Here is a 15,194-nt window from a genome sequence, read left to right on the forward strand (position 1 = left end):
AGCCTAGGTACCTCCCGTCGTCCCCGAGGCATTGCACTTGAACTGCAGTGTTGTGCGCCAGTAATTCCAGACTCTCGCTGTCGTTCTCAGCTCCACCGTTTCCCAAGCGAAATGCGGGGCTGGCGTTGCAGGGGGCAGCCCTGAAATCACATGAGCCATCACATCGCACCACGGATGTTCCCGCCATCCCATTTTCTCTCGTCCCGCGATTGGACCTGCCACCTTGAACGTGAACGGGCTAGCAGCTGACCTGAACTGCCTAATATCGCCGTCTATGAGATTGTGCTTTGCACCTCGCAGGAGCAATCACGCTGCGCTCTTGTCAGGTCTGTGTGACCCCGACCTGTCTCATTCCTTTCCCGTCCGGACGTGAACGTCAGGGTTGGTCTCCGAGTTGTGGAGCTCATGGCAGGAGGGAATGGAGCGGATCCCCTGGAGTGACGAGTGAGGCGCCAAGGACCTCCCCGCCTCCCCCCAGCACACCGTCACTCCTCACGCTCAACCCGCACTCGCACCCGCTCGTCGTCGGGCCAGTCCGACATCCCCCTCCAACGGTGCCTAAAGCACCCAACCTTCCCCCTTCCCCCGGCGAGCCTTGTCAGGCTTTTATCAGGCTTTTATCAGGCTCCTGTTGCTGCTGCCGGGCCGAGCACCAGCGAGCCGGGGTGGCCTGGTCGAATGCCTTGTTGTCCGGATCCGTGTTGGGAGTGTTGAGCTGGCAATGCACGACCAGCATTCCCCGAGCCCAATCGCTGCCGCCATCGCCCGCCCGCTTGTCCGGCCAACCACACGCAACCAGCTGGCCGGCAAGCTCGATTCCCTCCGTTCCAAACCCGCCGTCCCTGCCGCGATTGCCAGACCGACACAGGAACCCTCGAGGGCCTCGTCGCACTCACCTCGACTGCCGCTGCCGCTGCTGCTGCCGCTGCAGCCCCGGGGCTGACCGCGCGACGAATGGCCGCCGTCGAGGAGCAGCAGGGCGGGCCCAGCAGCCCACGGCGAAGGAAGCACGCCGGCAAATCGAAGGCCCAGGCCGCAAATGATTGGCCACGAAGCAGTGAGCTGCGCTCCCGTGCCTCGCCTCGCTCGAAACGACATGGGGATATAGACATGGACATTGTCGAGTCGCCCGACGACACTGACGACGCCCAACCGTCGTTGCCCAGGAAACAGCGACGCCGACGACGTTCGCATCTTCCCAGCTCCACCCCGTCCGACACGGCCTCCGACGCGGCCTCCGACACCACTGCCCCGGCCAGGAGCACAGCCAAGAGCACGCGGCGGTCGCCTGACGGGAAAGGGCGCTCCAGGAGTATGCGCGCGCCCAACGCTCCAGTGTCCAGGCGGGAATCGGCGCCCACCCGTCGGCGCCCAACGTGCATCATCGAGGTAGAGGATGATGATGAAGACGACAACGGTGCCGCGCCTTCGGGCCCGTCTCGGCCTGTCAGTCGCCAGACCATCTCCCGCCACGACACCAGCCCCCGGTCCGCTCACCGCTATCGGTCAACCCCCGAGTCCCGCCGCTCCCCGAGGACCTCCGTCTCCGGCTCGGAAGACGACACCGACGCCACCTCCGACTCGGCCGACGAGCAGGTTATCCAACCCCGCGGCGACAAACCCCTCCCGCCAGCACCGATGGCGCCCCCCCCTCCGTCCGCCGCTCGCCCGGCCTCTGCCCGAAACTCGGTCCATGAACGCCTGAGCCGACGCCCGGAGATGGTGTACGAAGAGGAAGGGGACGGTGCCTCGAGGTACGCCCCGTCTGTCGCCAGGCATCGGTCGCTCTCCCGCGCTCCTTCTACTAGGCGCGACCACTATCGGCGGCCCACCGACATCATCGTCTCCGGTCCCCCCAGCCTTGATGAAACACGGTCCCGGTCGAGGTCCAAAAGGTTCGTAGTTCGCCGCCAGCTGTTGTCTACCGCCCAGGCAGCGCCTCCGGGCCATGTGTGCTGATCGTGCCTCTCCCCCGTTTGACAGTGCCAGGCCGTCGAGGAGGCATTATGAATCCGACGTCTATGTTCCTTCGAGACCCGCTTCGTCCTTCAAACGGCCCCATGCATCGTCATCCTACAGCCTGAGCTCTTCCAAGCATTCGACCTTTTTCGCCGATCTTGCTGCGACCCCTACCCCCGTCCGCCCTCCACGCTTGGAGAACCTAGTCGAGCGGTTAGTGCCTCGCCGGAGCCGGCTGAACCGCGCCTGCATTCTAACCCGGGCCTTAGTGTCACAACCTGCGTTCGTTGCAGGAATGACCGTACCCCTGTTAGCAAGACGGTCAAGTTCAAATGCCGCCACCGAATGTGCCACTCGTGTCTTGTCAAGCTCTTTACCGCGTCTCTCACCGATGCGCAGCACTTGCCGCCCCAATGCTGCGACACTGACATTCCGTTCGAGCATGTCGATTTCTTGTTTGACGCAGGCTTCAAGAGGGATTGGGCCCTGAAATACAGAGAGCACGCCAGCAGAAAGCGCCTCGCCTGTCCATCACGGCGATGCGGTGAGTTGATCAAGCCCGAGGACATGCGTCGCGAGGGGGGCCGTTGGCACGCCAGGTGTAGCCGCTGCAGAACCAAGGTTTGCGGCTCCTGCGGTGGGGTGTGGCACCGAGAGCCTGAATGCCCGGGAGGCGAGGAGGCAATCCAGGAACCGCGGCGGCGCTGTCGCCGCTGCAAGGCCGCGGTGGAGATCAGGGATGGCCGTAATCATATCATCTGGTCAGAGCTGCTGCCCTTCCTCACCTACCCTTCTTCCCCCGCTCTCTCGTGGACCTGCTCCTTCTCCGGCTCAGGTTTCTGACTAACACCTCCTTCTCGCGCAGCCGTTGTGGAGCTGAATTCTGCTTGCTGTGTGGAGACAAGTGGAAGACGTGTGCATGCCCATGGTATAACGAGGACCCGTCCGGGGCCGGAGCGGCGCTTTCGCGGGCCCATTCGTTTGACTCCCGCCCGGGCTCACCTCATGACTTCCGCTCCGATTTTGGACCCAACCTGGGTGCCACCGCTCGTCAGCGGCCATCAAGCTACGAGGAGGACGTGCACCTGCGCCGGCTGTACGAGCAGCGCGACGAGCACCTCGCGCGCAAGATGCATTCCTTGGACGCATTCGGGCATCACGGCAGCCATGCCGATTTCGATCATCGAAACAGGCGAGATTATGAGTTGCACGAAGATGTCCCTGGTCCCCGTGACCGCCGTCGCCGCGCCGAGCCCCGGAGTTATGGCGCATCGTTTGGGGAGGATGACTACCACCGCCGAGCGGCGACTGTCGTCGCCCCGTCACCGCCGCAAGCACACCTTCCACCCGCGCCGCCGCCGCCTCGCTCAGCGTTCGAGCCACCACTGTCGCGTCCTGCGTTTGATCGCTCGGAGCCTGGCTTTGACTATGTCTCTGCCGCCCAACGACTTCGGGGAATGCGCTACGCATCTCCGGAGAGATTTGACGATTACCCGGCGGAGAGCTACCCACCCGAGAGACGCCGCGACCGCTCGCCCAGCCAGTGGCACCCCTTCACGCCGGAACGGCGGCCTCGGTCCCGGGACAGGCGGCATACATTCCCGTCTGAGTCGCGGCCTACATCGCCCGAGACCTGGCAGCAGTTGCCCACTCGCTATCCGTCGCCCGAGCGGCCCATGCCGGCGCCAGAGGAGAGACGGCGCGTCCATTCCGCTGAGAGGCTCCGGGCTCCGTCATCCGATAGGCGGCGGGCCACGTCGCTCGAGAGGCGTCTTGCCGACCGGTTCAAAGCCGAGAGCAGACAGAGCCCTGTTGCTCCAACTAGTCCGGTTGCTGCTGTTGGGCCGGCCGGCCCTTTCGGCCCAGCTGGCACCCTGGGTCCGTTGAGCCCCACTCGTGCGCCGCCACCCGTCACCCGGGCTGCTACGCACATCGGCGTCGGCATGCCCATGGCGCCTGTTCCTCCTCCCGCTGTCCATGGCCCGGTCCCCGTGGTGACCCATCTACGAAGACACCACACCATGGACGAAGACGTCTACGCCCCAGGCGGCATGCACGGAGGCGCCATCCCCCCCGACGACTGGTTCGGTGCTCCGCCCGCTCCCCACCCTCATCCGCATCCTCACGCTCACCCTCTCGTGCACCCCCACTCCCATCCTCCTCCCGGGATGGGCATGATGCATCCGATGCATCACGACATGCTGGACGTCAATGCCATCAACGCCGGCTCGCCTCGGGCGCCAAACGTGAAGCGGCGCCCGCCGCACGCACATCGCGAGCACAGCAAGCTTGAGGAGCCCAAGTCGTCGGTGCTGGCCGGCCTGGCCGGCGTCGGCAGGGGCATGCACCGCGTCTCCGAGTGGGTGCATTACGTCGAGCCGGGCTTGCCCGAAGGCGAGCAGACCCCTACAGTGGTGCAATAGCAACACCCCCGCTCTTCCCATCACCCCTTTTGTTTCAATCACCATTTCTGTTCCTGCCGATCCTTGGTCTCTCCGTTGTCAAGTCCGACAGGAAACGTTTCAGCTCTGGGATCTAATCTTCACGGTTACGGGTAATGACGGCCATCTATCATCTATCTAACCATCTATCGAAGCTACCTATCTGTCTATCATCTACCTTTGGTTTTGAGCAGGGGCTATGGAATTCATCGTCGTTGTCGTTGGTTGGGGCGAAGACCGGGCGGCGAGGGGCTATCTACGTATGTGTTCATGACCCGTTTATGATTGGATGTGTTATGGTCTCATCTCTTCACTCACGCACATGGCATATGGGGAATGGTATTATGATTTTATTGATGTTTGTCATTGTGTGTATATGGTCTGTTGTCTGTTTGTTTGAGACGGGTGTTGCTGGAGTAGCTGTTGGATGGGATGGGAGGGATTGGCAGAAGCAGGTCGGGGCGGGCAGGTGGGGTGGAGAGCTGAGGATGGATGTTAAGGGACGGAGGGACACTGGAATGAATGCGCGCTCTGGTCCCAGACAGCGAAGAGGGTTGTTTTTCCTCTTGTATCTATTTACCGTAGCTTGGCTCTTCAATTGGAGGCATGTAATGTTTGTTTGGCTTGCCCGTGCTGGGCTGGATTTAAAAAAACTAGGGTGTGTCCCTGTTTGTATGCAAGCATGTTATGCTCATGGAATCGAATACACGCGGTAACCAGGCTTGATGCCCAGTACGCCTGCGTGAGAAGAGACAGAACCCATCTTCTGCAGCTTCGTGGAACATTGGTTGTTGCATCCCGTCGAATTCGAGCATGACAAGACTAAAAATAACGACCCGACAATAACCCATCAGCGGAGTCTTTCACCGCTTGCCCTTCTTGGCCGGCCGCGCGTTCTTCTCCTTGCGGCGCTCCTTAAGCTGGCGCGCCTTGCGGATGTCGGCGGCGCTCTTGAGCTCGCGCCGGCTGCCCTCGCCGTCGCGGTACTTGCCGATGCGCTTCTCGCGGGCCTCGGCCACGCGCCGCTTGCGCACGTGGTAGTCGTCGCGGTACTTGTCGGCGTCCTTGGGCGCCTTCATCTGCTTGTGCTTGAACCGGAAGCCGCTGCCGGCGCTGCCGGGTCCGCTGCCGGGCCCGCCGCCGGAAAAGCTGCGCACCAGGTTCGCCTGCTCGGCCTCGCCGACCTGCGGCAGCCGGCCCAGCCGGTGCGCGCGGCGCCACTTGTCGAAGCGGCCGCTCTGGAAGGAGGCGGCGATCTTGACGCCGCTCTCGCCGCGGATCATCTTGGCGCCGCGCGAGCCGTCGTCGTCGTTGGCGCGCGCCACGTACTTGCTGTGCCGCTTGTCCCAGCGCATCTTGGGCCGCGTGGGCAGCCCGAAGGCCTTGGCGCCCTCGTCGTTGGTCAGGTCCATGGCGGCGTCGCGGGCCGCCTCGACGAAGTGCGAGGTCTTAGAGCCGCCCGAGTGCACGCCGTACGCGCGCTCCTCGGCTGCGCTGGTGGTGCGCGGCGTGTAGGACATGAAGACCTCGGGGTCCTCGAATGAGGTCTGGCCCTTTTTGGACTTGCGGCTACTTGTCACTGTAACTTCGAGTTCCGAATCCGACTCTGAGCCGTCGTCTTCGTCTTCCCAGGCGCCTGCGTCACCGCGATCTTCCTCCTCTTCGCCATGCTCATCGGAGCCGCGTCCGTTGGCCGGGGGCGGCAGCTCGTCGCCGGCGTCTGCCATCTCAGTGTCCTCGTCGTCTTGCTTCGTCTTTCTCCGCGGGCCAACCTTTGCCCTGAAACTGCGCATGACCTCTGCGGCCTTGTTCTGAGCGGACTTGCCCCTGGGCCCAATCTCAAAGATGGTCTCCTGCGGCTTGAAGCTGCTGATTTTGGAAAGCAGGCTATCACGGGCTTCTTCCGCGTTGGCAGCTGACTCACCAAACAGCGCGTGTAGTTGAGTCCAGCCTTTGGATGCGATGATTTCGCGAGCGCGCTTCGCACTCTGGCTCGATGCCGAGTTCCTGGTCTTCATGTACAGCTTCTCGGCCTTAACCGTAACCCGCTTCATTGCGCTCATGTCCTCGTTCTCGCCGAGCAATTTATTCACCCACTCCGTGTTGTTTTCGAGCTCAGCTCGCATCAGGGAGCCGACGACGACATCCCGGGCAAAGGACGGCTCCTTCGTCTCTTGGCCAAGCACCAGCTTCCTGCCGAGGAAGAGCTGAAGATCGAGAAGATAGGGTAGGTCGGACTCTCTGACGAGAGCATAGGCCCAACCGCGCTGGCCAGCACGCGCCGTTCGGCCGACTCGGTGGACAAAGACTTTGGGCTGAGGGGGGAAGTCGTAGTTGATGACGTTTGCAAGCACGGGAATATCGATACCACGAGCTGCGACATCGGTGACAACCAAGATGTTGGACCTTCCCCTCCTGAAGTTGTCGACCTGGATCTTGCGCGCGGTTTGGTCGAGCGAGCCGTAAACATACGAAACAGAAAACCCGGCGTGGCGTAGGAGGTTGGAAAGGTACTCGACGTGATGTTTGGTCGCGGTGAAGATGATGGTCGAATGCTCGGTTGGCTTCTCTGTATGACTGGGCTTGTCAGAGCCGCGCTTCCTTTTCCTCGGCTGCTGTTCTTCATCTTGCTGGGCGCCGGCTGGTGGCCCCAGGGGCATCTTGATCACGTCGTGGAGGATGTGGAGCAGGGCGCCCTCCTTTTCGGCGCCCTTGACGGAGAAAAAGGCGCTCTCGAGGTCGGGAGAGACTTTTGTCTCGGCGTCTAACCGCACAAGAGTCGGTTCTTGCAGGCCCGCTCTGGCAAACTCGACCAAGGACGACGGCAGCGTGGCGGAGAATAACAGGGTCTGTCTCGATGGCGGCAGCGCATGCAGAATTTCGGTGAGCTGGGTGGCGAAGCCCATCTCGAAAAGCCGGTCAGCCTCGTCGAACACGACGTACTTGATGGACGAGAGGTCCAGCGACATCTCCACTTTCAAGTGTAGGAACCGGCCGGGTGTGGCGATAACGATATCAGGGTTGGCGGCCATCAGGCCAAACTGCTCCTCCAGACTATCACCGCCGACCAACAGGACCGTCCTGAGGTCCGTTCCCTTGCCGAGCTCCTTCACGACCTTGAGCGTCTGCAGGGCCAGCTCGCGAGATGGTGACAGGATCAAAGCTCTGGCGCCGACACGTGCGCTGTGCGCTTTCAAACGTTCTATCATGGGGATAACGAAGGCGGCCGTCTTGCCTGAGCCCGTTCGGGCCATGCCCACGACGTCGCGCCTTTCGAGGATCAGGGGGATTGTCTTGCGCTGGATGGGGGTCGGGACCGAGAAGCCTTTTCGGGTGATTGCTCGCAAGAGATTCGCATTGAGACCTGGGAGAAAAACGAAGCGAAGTGAGTGAGTGTTCCATCCATCGGGCGCCGAAATAGGGACGATATAGCTTTCTTACCCATGGCCTGGAAGCCGCCGCCCTTCTTGACCGTCTTGCCCTGCAGGTTCGAGGCCTTGCGGTTTGAGCTCCGCTGCTGCCTTGCAATAAAATCTTCGTCATCGCCGCCATCGTCCGAGTCGCCAGCGCCGGGCGCGTTCAGAAGGTCGCCAAAATCGAGGTCAACGGCGGCGCCATTGGCTTTCTTACTCCGCGTAGGGCCGCTGTCGTCGTTGCTGTCTCTGTCGCTGTCGCTGCCGGCATCGTGGGCGAATAAGGACCCGGCAATGTCCACCTCGTTCTCGGACAGCGCCGGGGAGGATGCTCGTCCCGGCATAGTGCGTTAATGGTGCTGCACGGAGACAGCAGTTGAAGGGATCCAGGAAGCTTTGGTACTCGCGCTGGAGACGGCGCGGTGCTGCTGCGTCTTGAATTTTCGAGAGCCGGCCAAATTTTAGTGGGGCTACAAGGCTTATCATTAACAGCTGAATGAGGCGCTTATCGCTAAGGTACTTAACGAGGTACCGCAGTGACAACCCACGGCCGACCTGTCATCAGCCCTCCTCCGCCTGCGGACGGACAAGACAAACAACAAAAGCTGCGATACACTCAGCAACAGACAGACACTACCCCGACTCGGTGCTTCGACCCGCCCCAACAATGGCAACGAACGAGGAAACCCCCGTTGACACGCGCGATGCACTGGAGGTGCTGGAATCGGAGGCCAAGGAATGGGAGAAGGTGCGTCGGCTGTGGCTGGTCTCCTCCTGTCGTCGTCCCGGCGGCTGCTGACAGCTCGATGTCCAGGACGCCGAGATTGACCGCATCTTGAAAGCATTTCGGCTTGATGCGTAAGCACGTTCCCGTTGGGACCAGCCCCCAGTCCCACTCCCAAGTCCCAGTGCCAGTCAGCCCCCCTAAGCATCCCACCACTAACCCCTCTCGCGCTGCGGTCCAGCTACGCCGTCCTAGGCCTCAAGCCGGGTGTGCCCGAATCCGACATCAAGGCCACCTACCGCAAGAAGTCGCTGCTGATCCACCCTGACAAGACCAAGAACCCGCTCGCGCCCGAGGCTTTCGACCGGCTAAAGAAGGCCCAGACGGAGCTGATGGACGAGAAGCACCGCAAGACGCTGGACGAGGCCATCGCCGACGCGCGCATGCTGGTGCTGCGCGAGAACAAGTGGACGGTCGACAGCCCCGAGCTCAAGACGGCCGACTTCGAGCGCAAGTGGGCCGACAAGACCAAGTTCGTGCTGATCGAGAACGAGCAGCGGCGCCGCCGCCAGCTCAAGGCCCAGATGCAGGAGGAGGGCCGCGAGCAGCGCCGCCGCGAAGAGGAGGCCGAGCAGCGCCGCCGCAAGCGCCAGCACGAGGAGGAGTGGGAGGCCACGCGCGACCAGCGCATCAACAGCTGGCGCCAGTTTCAAAAAAGCAAGACCGGCGGCGCCGCCGCCGCCGAGCCGTCCGATGGGCCCGAGAAAAAGAAGAAGAAGAAGCTGAAGCCGATCGGCTGAGGGCCGCTCAGCACTCTCTGTTTGCTTACTGCGTAGAGTGCCTCTTGCAGTTCGCGGCCCGGCTATCGACTGTGCCCATTCCCAGGCGGATTGCGGGGTTCAAGGGGAGCCATATTCATCGTGAGTTGTATTCGAATTCCGGAAGGAGAGAGCGCTTAATGTGACCCTGACCAAGAGAGAAGGCCTTTTCTTTTGCGCACTACGTATCAGGGACCCAGCATGGAGAGAATCTCTGTACGGAATATAGAAGAGGAGCCGGGATAGTGAACCAAGAAGCTGCTCCCGCCACTCAAACGGTCGGTGCTGCATCTGGACTGACAACGTGACAAGACATTGACGTTTTTTTTTTCTCTTCGTTACAGCCGACAGCACGCCCTGCCGATATGCCCCATCCGTGGGCAGACGCGGCAACTAGTCTCCCAAGAGTGCGGGTCTCTCATGAATGATGGCAAAGTACAACCCTCCAAACACCCAGTGTCCTCACGGCCCTCCCTCACCTCGGCGCATGCTTCTTCTTATACTGCACAAACCTCCTAAGGTTCAGCAGCGCCTCGTCCGCCCTCGTCCGCAGCTCCTCCTGCGTCCTCTTGTCGATCCCCTTCGTCAGCGCCTTCATCTTGGGCAGGAACTCCTCCAGGTGCTTCAGGAAGCCGTCCTTCCAGAACACCTCCTTATCGCACGGCGCCTCCTCGTCGCCGTACATGTCGAACAGCTGGTTCAGCGCCTCGACGACGTCGGCGGGCGGTGTCTTTTGTTGCTGCTGTTGTTCTTGTTGCGAGACGTCGCCGTCAACGTTTGCAGCGGCGGCGGCGAGGAGCGTCACGAGGAAGACGCCCACCTCGCGGTTCACCTCGAGCGGCGCCGGGTCGCGCGCCAGCGAGCCCAGCACGCCGATGCACTTGACGCCGAGGCCCTGGAACGGGTCCTGTGCTTCTTGTGCGCCTTCTTCTCCTTCGGATTGTGGCGCGGCCCGGCCCTTGGAGGCGTGGTAGAGCGAGATGAACTTCCGGTGCTGGGTGTTGCCGGCGTCTGAAGGTGTCTCGCCCTGCAGAACGCGGGCGAGCGCCCAGGCGAGGCTGGTCACTTGCGTCGCGAGTTTGAGGTCGGCGCTGTCGGCCTCGAGGATGGGCGCTATCGTCTTGCGCCAGATCTTCTTGGCCACTGGGTACCAGGCGTCGAAGATGTGCGCGTTCTCCCCGTTGGCGAACTCGAGGCAGGAGATGGTCCAGGCGATGTTGTTGAGCGCGGATAGGGCGTGGGACTGGATTGCGACCGTCTCTTCGCTGTCGGTGTGGATGCTGGATAGTCGGATCAGCTGGGGAACGGCCACCTGGATCAGCTCGCGGAGTGTGGGCAGGTCGTCGAGATCGCTCGCTCCGGACCCCTCTCCGCCTGTAACCAGGGCCATGTCGGCTTCCATGTCGGAGTTGACCGAGTCGTCGTCCCCTTCTTCTTCTCCGTTCTCTTCCTCGCCTTCGCCATCCTCCCCATCTGCATCTTCATGGTCGGCATTGGGACCCTGATCAACATCCATGGCGTCTGCGTCATCAAAGCCATTCCACTCCTCCTCAGCTTTAGCGGGCCCGGCCGGCGCGCGGTTGCCTTTCTCGAGCGTCTCTTGGAAGTCGGTCCCGATGGACGCCAATATTTCCAGAGCGACCTGGGCGATCCCGCCCAGACTGGAGCTGCCGTTAGTGCTCGCACTGCCGGGCGTGATTTGTTCCAGCGCTCGCGCCAAGCTAGGGACTAAGACGGCATCGCATGCCCCATCTTTCCCTGGACTGTGATCGAGCCACTGCAGTGAGGAGAAGACATTGTGGAGGACGCCGCAGGAAAGCACGGCCTTCGAGCCAGTTCCGGTAGCGAGCTTCAGGAGCACGTCGTAGCAGTGCGTCTCCTGATCAGCGATCATAGCCTGCCCCAGCTGGAGGTTGTCCTCGGACAAGGTTGTGAGACAGGACAGGGCTTCCTCAAAGACATCGTGGGGTGCGATGTCTGTCGCGGCAAGCCGGAAGAGGAGCCGCAACAGAATCTGGTTTGCGACTATGGCGTTCAAAATTTCTTCCCGGGCCAGTGCTAGAAGGCCGAGCAGGGTGAGCAAGGAGCTGGTGATTTCCCATACCAGGCGTTGCTGTGCTTTCAGCAGCTTGGGAAAGGCCGGCTCCGTTGCAGTGAGTGTTTCCAGGACCTGGTTCTTGCGTGTCAGCCGGGTGACGAGGTCGGCCGTGCAGGAATGAAAGGCTGCTCACCGCCTTGGCAGCATGTTCAACGGCCGTCAGAACATCGAGCCTATACAGGTGCACGCAGAAGTCTGCTTCCTCCTCCTGGGCCAGCACCTTGAGGATTTCCCAGCCGGCCGCACGGCTGTCGATGTTACTGTCGGTCAACGTCTCGGTCAAGACGATGTGAACCACTTGTTCTCGGAGGAGCAGCTTGCGGCACTTGGCATCCTGGACAATGTTGGCAATTGCACCGGCAGCCGCCGTCCTGGACTTTGCCTCAGGGCTTTGCAGGTCCTTTAGCACCGGCAGGATCTTGCTCTCGCGGAGCTTCGCGAGCTCTGGGTCCGACGGTGGTTTCACTGGCTTCGCAATGGGGTTGGTGCGATTCCCCCGCACCCTGTTCCGCCGGGATTTGCCCATAACTATTTTGCGGCGCAGTATGCCCAGCTCTGATATGAATGGTTTCACCGTCGAACCTCACCCAGGCTCGATGCCGTTGAAAACCGAAAACTTCTGGATGGGAAGAAAAAAATTACACCCAGCTGTGTGTACAGTGTGTGTCCCAGTGTTTGGGCTCGCCAAAAACGGCATCCCTGACCGGCCATTTTCGAAACCCTTAACTAAAGACCCCCGACAAGTACATTTTCGGCGGGGCATATGTAACTACCGTATGTATGCACTAGACGAAGTAGAGACCTGCAGAGTCATCCACTCTTTGCCAACCTAACCTATAAGTACCATAGCGCGCCACCGGGTTGTGAGAAAATGATCTTACGGACAATCTTACGGGGCGAAAATGGTCGCGCCTCCAAAACTCCTGTATAATAGCTTAAGCGGCAACCCATTTTGTATATAACTTATTTTTGTAGTAGGGGGGTCATTTTAAGGTTAGGGTCATTTTAGTATACTACATTATACTGTAGGCCTAGCTATTTCGCATTTAAAACCTTTGCTCTATAAGGAATATTTTATATTTGAGCCTACCTAGTAAGCTAATGACTACTATATATAGAGGACGCCCTTAGCTAGTTAAGCTGCTTACTAGTATAAAATTGTCTAGATATAAGATGGAAATTCTATTTAATGTAATTACTTACATTATAAAGCTATATCTACGATGATTTTATAGTAGTAAAACTTATTTACAGCCTAATGATAGTATTAGCGGCTCTAGATAGGCTTCTAGCGAGGCCGTTTTTTATACTATAATCATCTTATAGTAGGGGAGGCGTTGTAGCTTATAAGACTGCACTTGCTTTATTAGGATAATTGACTAGGTGTCACGGCACGTACGTGAACCGCTATCGAGTAGGAGCTAGCACAGTTCCAAGACGGAGTAAGTACCTAGAACCTAGAAGCTTATATCTATAACGTACGATATAACGTATATACTCGGAGCCTAGGAACTATAGCTAAAAGGGTAGACAGTTACCTACCGAGGCAAAGGAAGATTCCTAATCCTCTAAAGATCAGCCTCTAATTACAATAGGAGATATATATAGACAGTATCGCCTTAGAACTTATAGCTACTCGTCTTAATCACTATAACTCTCTACTTTAAGATATTTTACTAATAGTATTTAAAGACTCCTATTATAGATTCTAATCCTTTTTCTTCTACTAGCTAAGATACTATCCGTTTATAATACCCCGACTTAGACACCTATATCCTTATCCTACTTATTGCTATTAGTTACTATCAATTCGCCTATAAATCTAATGCAACTTTATAATTCTAAAATAAGGTCTCTTCCTAGCTCTCGCCGCCTATCTCCTTTACCTTTTAGTGTTCTACTATAGGGAGAGACGCTCTCTATAAAGGACCTACTATAGAGGGTATAGGCCTATATTACTTAGCTTTAGGCCTTAAAGGAGCTTAAGGACTAGAAATAGAAATTGCTTTAGTCGTTAAAAATAGGCGAGCCGCCTAGTAAATGGAAGAGGAATAGTACTAGATCAACCGACAATAGTAAGGATAGAGGGCAAGATCGCTAAGCTATTAAAGTTAAGAACATTATACTATTAGAAGAGAACATTACTTTTCGAAAACGCTAGATTTAGCTCTAAGATTTTTATTAAGCCTTTAAAAGTAACTTTAAACGCTTTAAAATAGAAAAGAATTAGATCCTCTTTACTATTAATAAAATAAAGTAAATACTATATACCTATTGGTATAGCTACTACGATAACCTACTAAAAGAAGAACAAATAGTAGTAGAGTCGATGTAGAAGGTCTTTAAAGACTAGACTACTTTATATATTAAGGACCTTACTAATAGTTAGTTGGAAATCGCTAAGGCTATCGACTAGGCGAAGTAATAAAAGGGCTAGAGCCCTTTGAACTTTTACTAATACCTCGATTTCTTAGAGGCCTAGACTAAGCACTAAGATAATAAGAAATAGGCTCTCCTATTCTACTCTAAGTTGTTGCTATAGATTTAGTTGTATATCGACTAATACTTTTTTAAAAAACCTAAGACCTATAAGGCTATAGTTTAGCTAGCAACCTAGATTTAGAACGTTAAGTAGTATAATACTCGCTAGAGACCTCTAAAAATCGATTAAGGATCTAGGTAGCCTTCCAATTATAGATAGCGAGGTCGAGGGCAATCTATATATTAGGATCGTTATAGTTGGCCCCGCTCTAACGATATAGTAGGGAAGGAAAAGCGGAGCTATAACGACAAAGAGGTAAAGGATAGGAATAACAATTCCTTTACCTATTGGACCTATAGCAAGATAGGTCACTTCTCCTACAACTACCCTAAGAAGCTTAAAGGTATAGGCAAGGTTAAAGGTATAAGACGTTAAGGCTATAGAGGTACTCGTTATATCCTAAGGACCAAGTATAAAACAAGCCCTAGTCACTTGCGAGACGATAATAAAAAGGAAGGAAAAGCTTATACCTAGTAGTAGACCCTAGTACTACTAATATACTCTTCCTATATAGGGACCAAGTTATAGAATACTTCTAAGCTACTACTACCCTATATACTAAGAAACTCTAGGAGATTATAATAGATTTAGACACCTATACTAAGATTAATATAGTTAGCCTTAAGTTTATAAAGTAGCATTATCTTCCTATAGTAAAGCCCTTTTCACTATAGACTTGTATAGTAGACACTTAGATGTCCTAGTTGTATAGAGTGTTCTCTATACCCCTAGAGCTATTAGATAGAAAAGGCGTAATATAGAGGCTCAACGTCTCCTATATAGCTATTAACCGCCCTTTAATCAAAGGAGGGTTAGCTATTATTCTAAAGATGCTTATAATAGTAGAAGAATATATCTTACTATTTCTAGTAGCTAAAGAATAGTGGTTTATACCTAAGACCACTAAAGTTCATTTTAAGTACTTAAAGCAGTTCGCTAAAACGTTATACTAAAAACCCTACGTTTACGCTTTATTTATATACCCTAATATACTATAAGCTCTATTCCCTAAAGAGGAGAAAGATAAAGAGACGTAGATAAAACTGTCCTAAGGCAAAGACGAAATCCCTAAGGAGCTCTAAGACTTCGCCAATATATTGGACCCTACTAAGGCCGATATTCTACCGCTATATTATAAGACCAATTACACTATCGAGCTATTGCTAAGTATAACACCGCTAGTAAGGCCTATTTACCTA

At 56.5% G+C, this 15,194-nt stretch overlaps 4 protein-coding genes across 4 annotated transcripts; 2 read left to right on the forward strand and 2 right to left on the reverse strand.

Annotated features, from left to right (window-relative positions):
* Positions 1 to 954: 954 nt before the first annotated feature.
* THITE_2047131 (uncharacterized protein) lies at positions 955 to 4,382 on the forward strand (the record flags this gene model as incomplete). Its single annotated transcript, XM_003653099.1, has 4 exons — positions 955 to 1,895; positions 1,984 to 2,172; positions 2,518 to 2,685; positions 2,825 to 4,382. 4 exons carry the CDS (start codon positions 955 to 957, stop codon positions 4,380 to 4,382), a joined length of 2,856 nt encoding a protein of 951 aa, XP_003653147.1.
* A 440-nt stretch (positions 4,383 to 4,822) lies between these two features.
* Positions 4,823 to 8,301, reverse strand: THITE_2115255 (uncharacterized protein). The gene is made up of 2 exons (XM_003653100.1): positions 7,842 to 8,301; positions 4,823 to 7,764 (listed from the first exon to the last, which is right to left on the reverse strand). Exons 1-2 carry the CDS (start codon positions 8,155 to 8,157, stop codon positions 5,264 to 5,266), a joined length of 2,817 nt encoding a protein of 938 aa, XP_003653148.1. The 5' UTR covers positions 8,158 to 8,301; the 3' UTR covers positions 4,823 to 5,263.
* Positions 8,302 to 8,310: 9 nt separating this feature from the next.
* On the forward strand, positions 8,311 to 9,615 carry THITE_2115257 (uncharacterized protein). Its single transcript, XM_003653101.1, has 4 exons — positions 8,311 to 8,561; positions 8,628 to 8,671; positions 8,779 to 9,457; positions 9,520 to 9,615. Exons 1-3 carry the CDS (start codon positions 8,481 to 8,483, stop codon positions 9,335 to 9,337), a joined length of 684 nt encoding a protein of 227 aa, XP_003653149.1. The 5' UTR covers positions 8,311 to 8,480; the 3' UTR covers positions 9,338 to 9,457; positions 9,520 to 9,615.
* A 123-nt stretch (positions 9,616 to 9,738) lies between these two features.
* THITE_2115259 (uncharacterized protein) lies at positions 9,739 to 12,294 on the reverse strand. Its single transcript, XM_003653102.1, has 2 exons — positions 11,587 to 12,294; positions 9,739 to 11,525 (listed from the first exon to the last, which is right to left on the reverse strand). Exons 1-2 carry the CDS (start codon positions 11,977 to 11,979, stop codon positions 9,831 to 9,833), a joined length of 2,088 nt encoding a protein of 695 aa, XP_003653150.1. The 5' UTR covers positions 11,980 to 12,294; the 3' UTR covers positions 9,739 to 9,830.
* Positions 12,295 to 15,194: the final 2,900 nt, after the last annotated feature.

The sequence above is a fragment of the Thermothielavioides terrestris genome, chromosome 2, assembly GCF_000226115.1.
Source record: "Thermothielavioides terrestris NRRL 8126 chromosome 2, complete sequence".
NCBI lineage: Eukaryota > Fungi > Ascomycota > Sordariomycetes > Sordariales > Chaetomiaceae > Thermothielavioides > Thermothielavioides terrestris.

Excerpts from the sequence above, each read along its gene's own strand:
- THITE_2115255 (XM_003653100.1), bottom strand. The coding sequence starts at position 8,157 with ATGCCGGGACGAGCATCCTCCCCGGCGCTGTCCGAGAACGAGGTGGAC. Across the intron at positions 7,765-7,841 it reads CGGCGGCTTCCAGGCCATGG|GTCTCAATGCGAATCTCTTG; the intron begins GTAAGAAAGCTA and ends TTTTTCTCCCAG.
- THITE_2115259 (XM_003653102.1), bottom strand. The coding sequence starts at position 11,979 with ATGGGCAAATCCCGGCGGAACAGGGTGCGGGGGAATCGCACCAACCCC. Across the intron at positions 11,526-11,586 it reads TTGAACATGCTGCCAAGGCG|GTCCTGGAAACACTCACTGC; the intron begins GTGAGCAGCCTT and ends CGCAAGAACCAG.
- THITE_2115257 (XM_003653101.1), top strand. The coding sequence starts at position 8,481 with ATGGCAACGAACGAGGAAACCCCCGTTGACACGCGCGATGCACTGGAG. Across the intron at positions 8,562-8,627 it reads AGGCCAAGGAATGGGAGAAG|GACGCCGAGATTGACCGCAT; the intron begins GTGCGTCGGCTG and ends CTCGATGTCCAG. Across the intron at positions 8,672-8,778 it reads AAAGCATTTCGGCTTGATGC|CTACGCCGTCCTAGGCCTCA; the intron begins GTAAGCACGTTC and ends GCTGCGGTCCAG.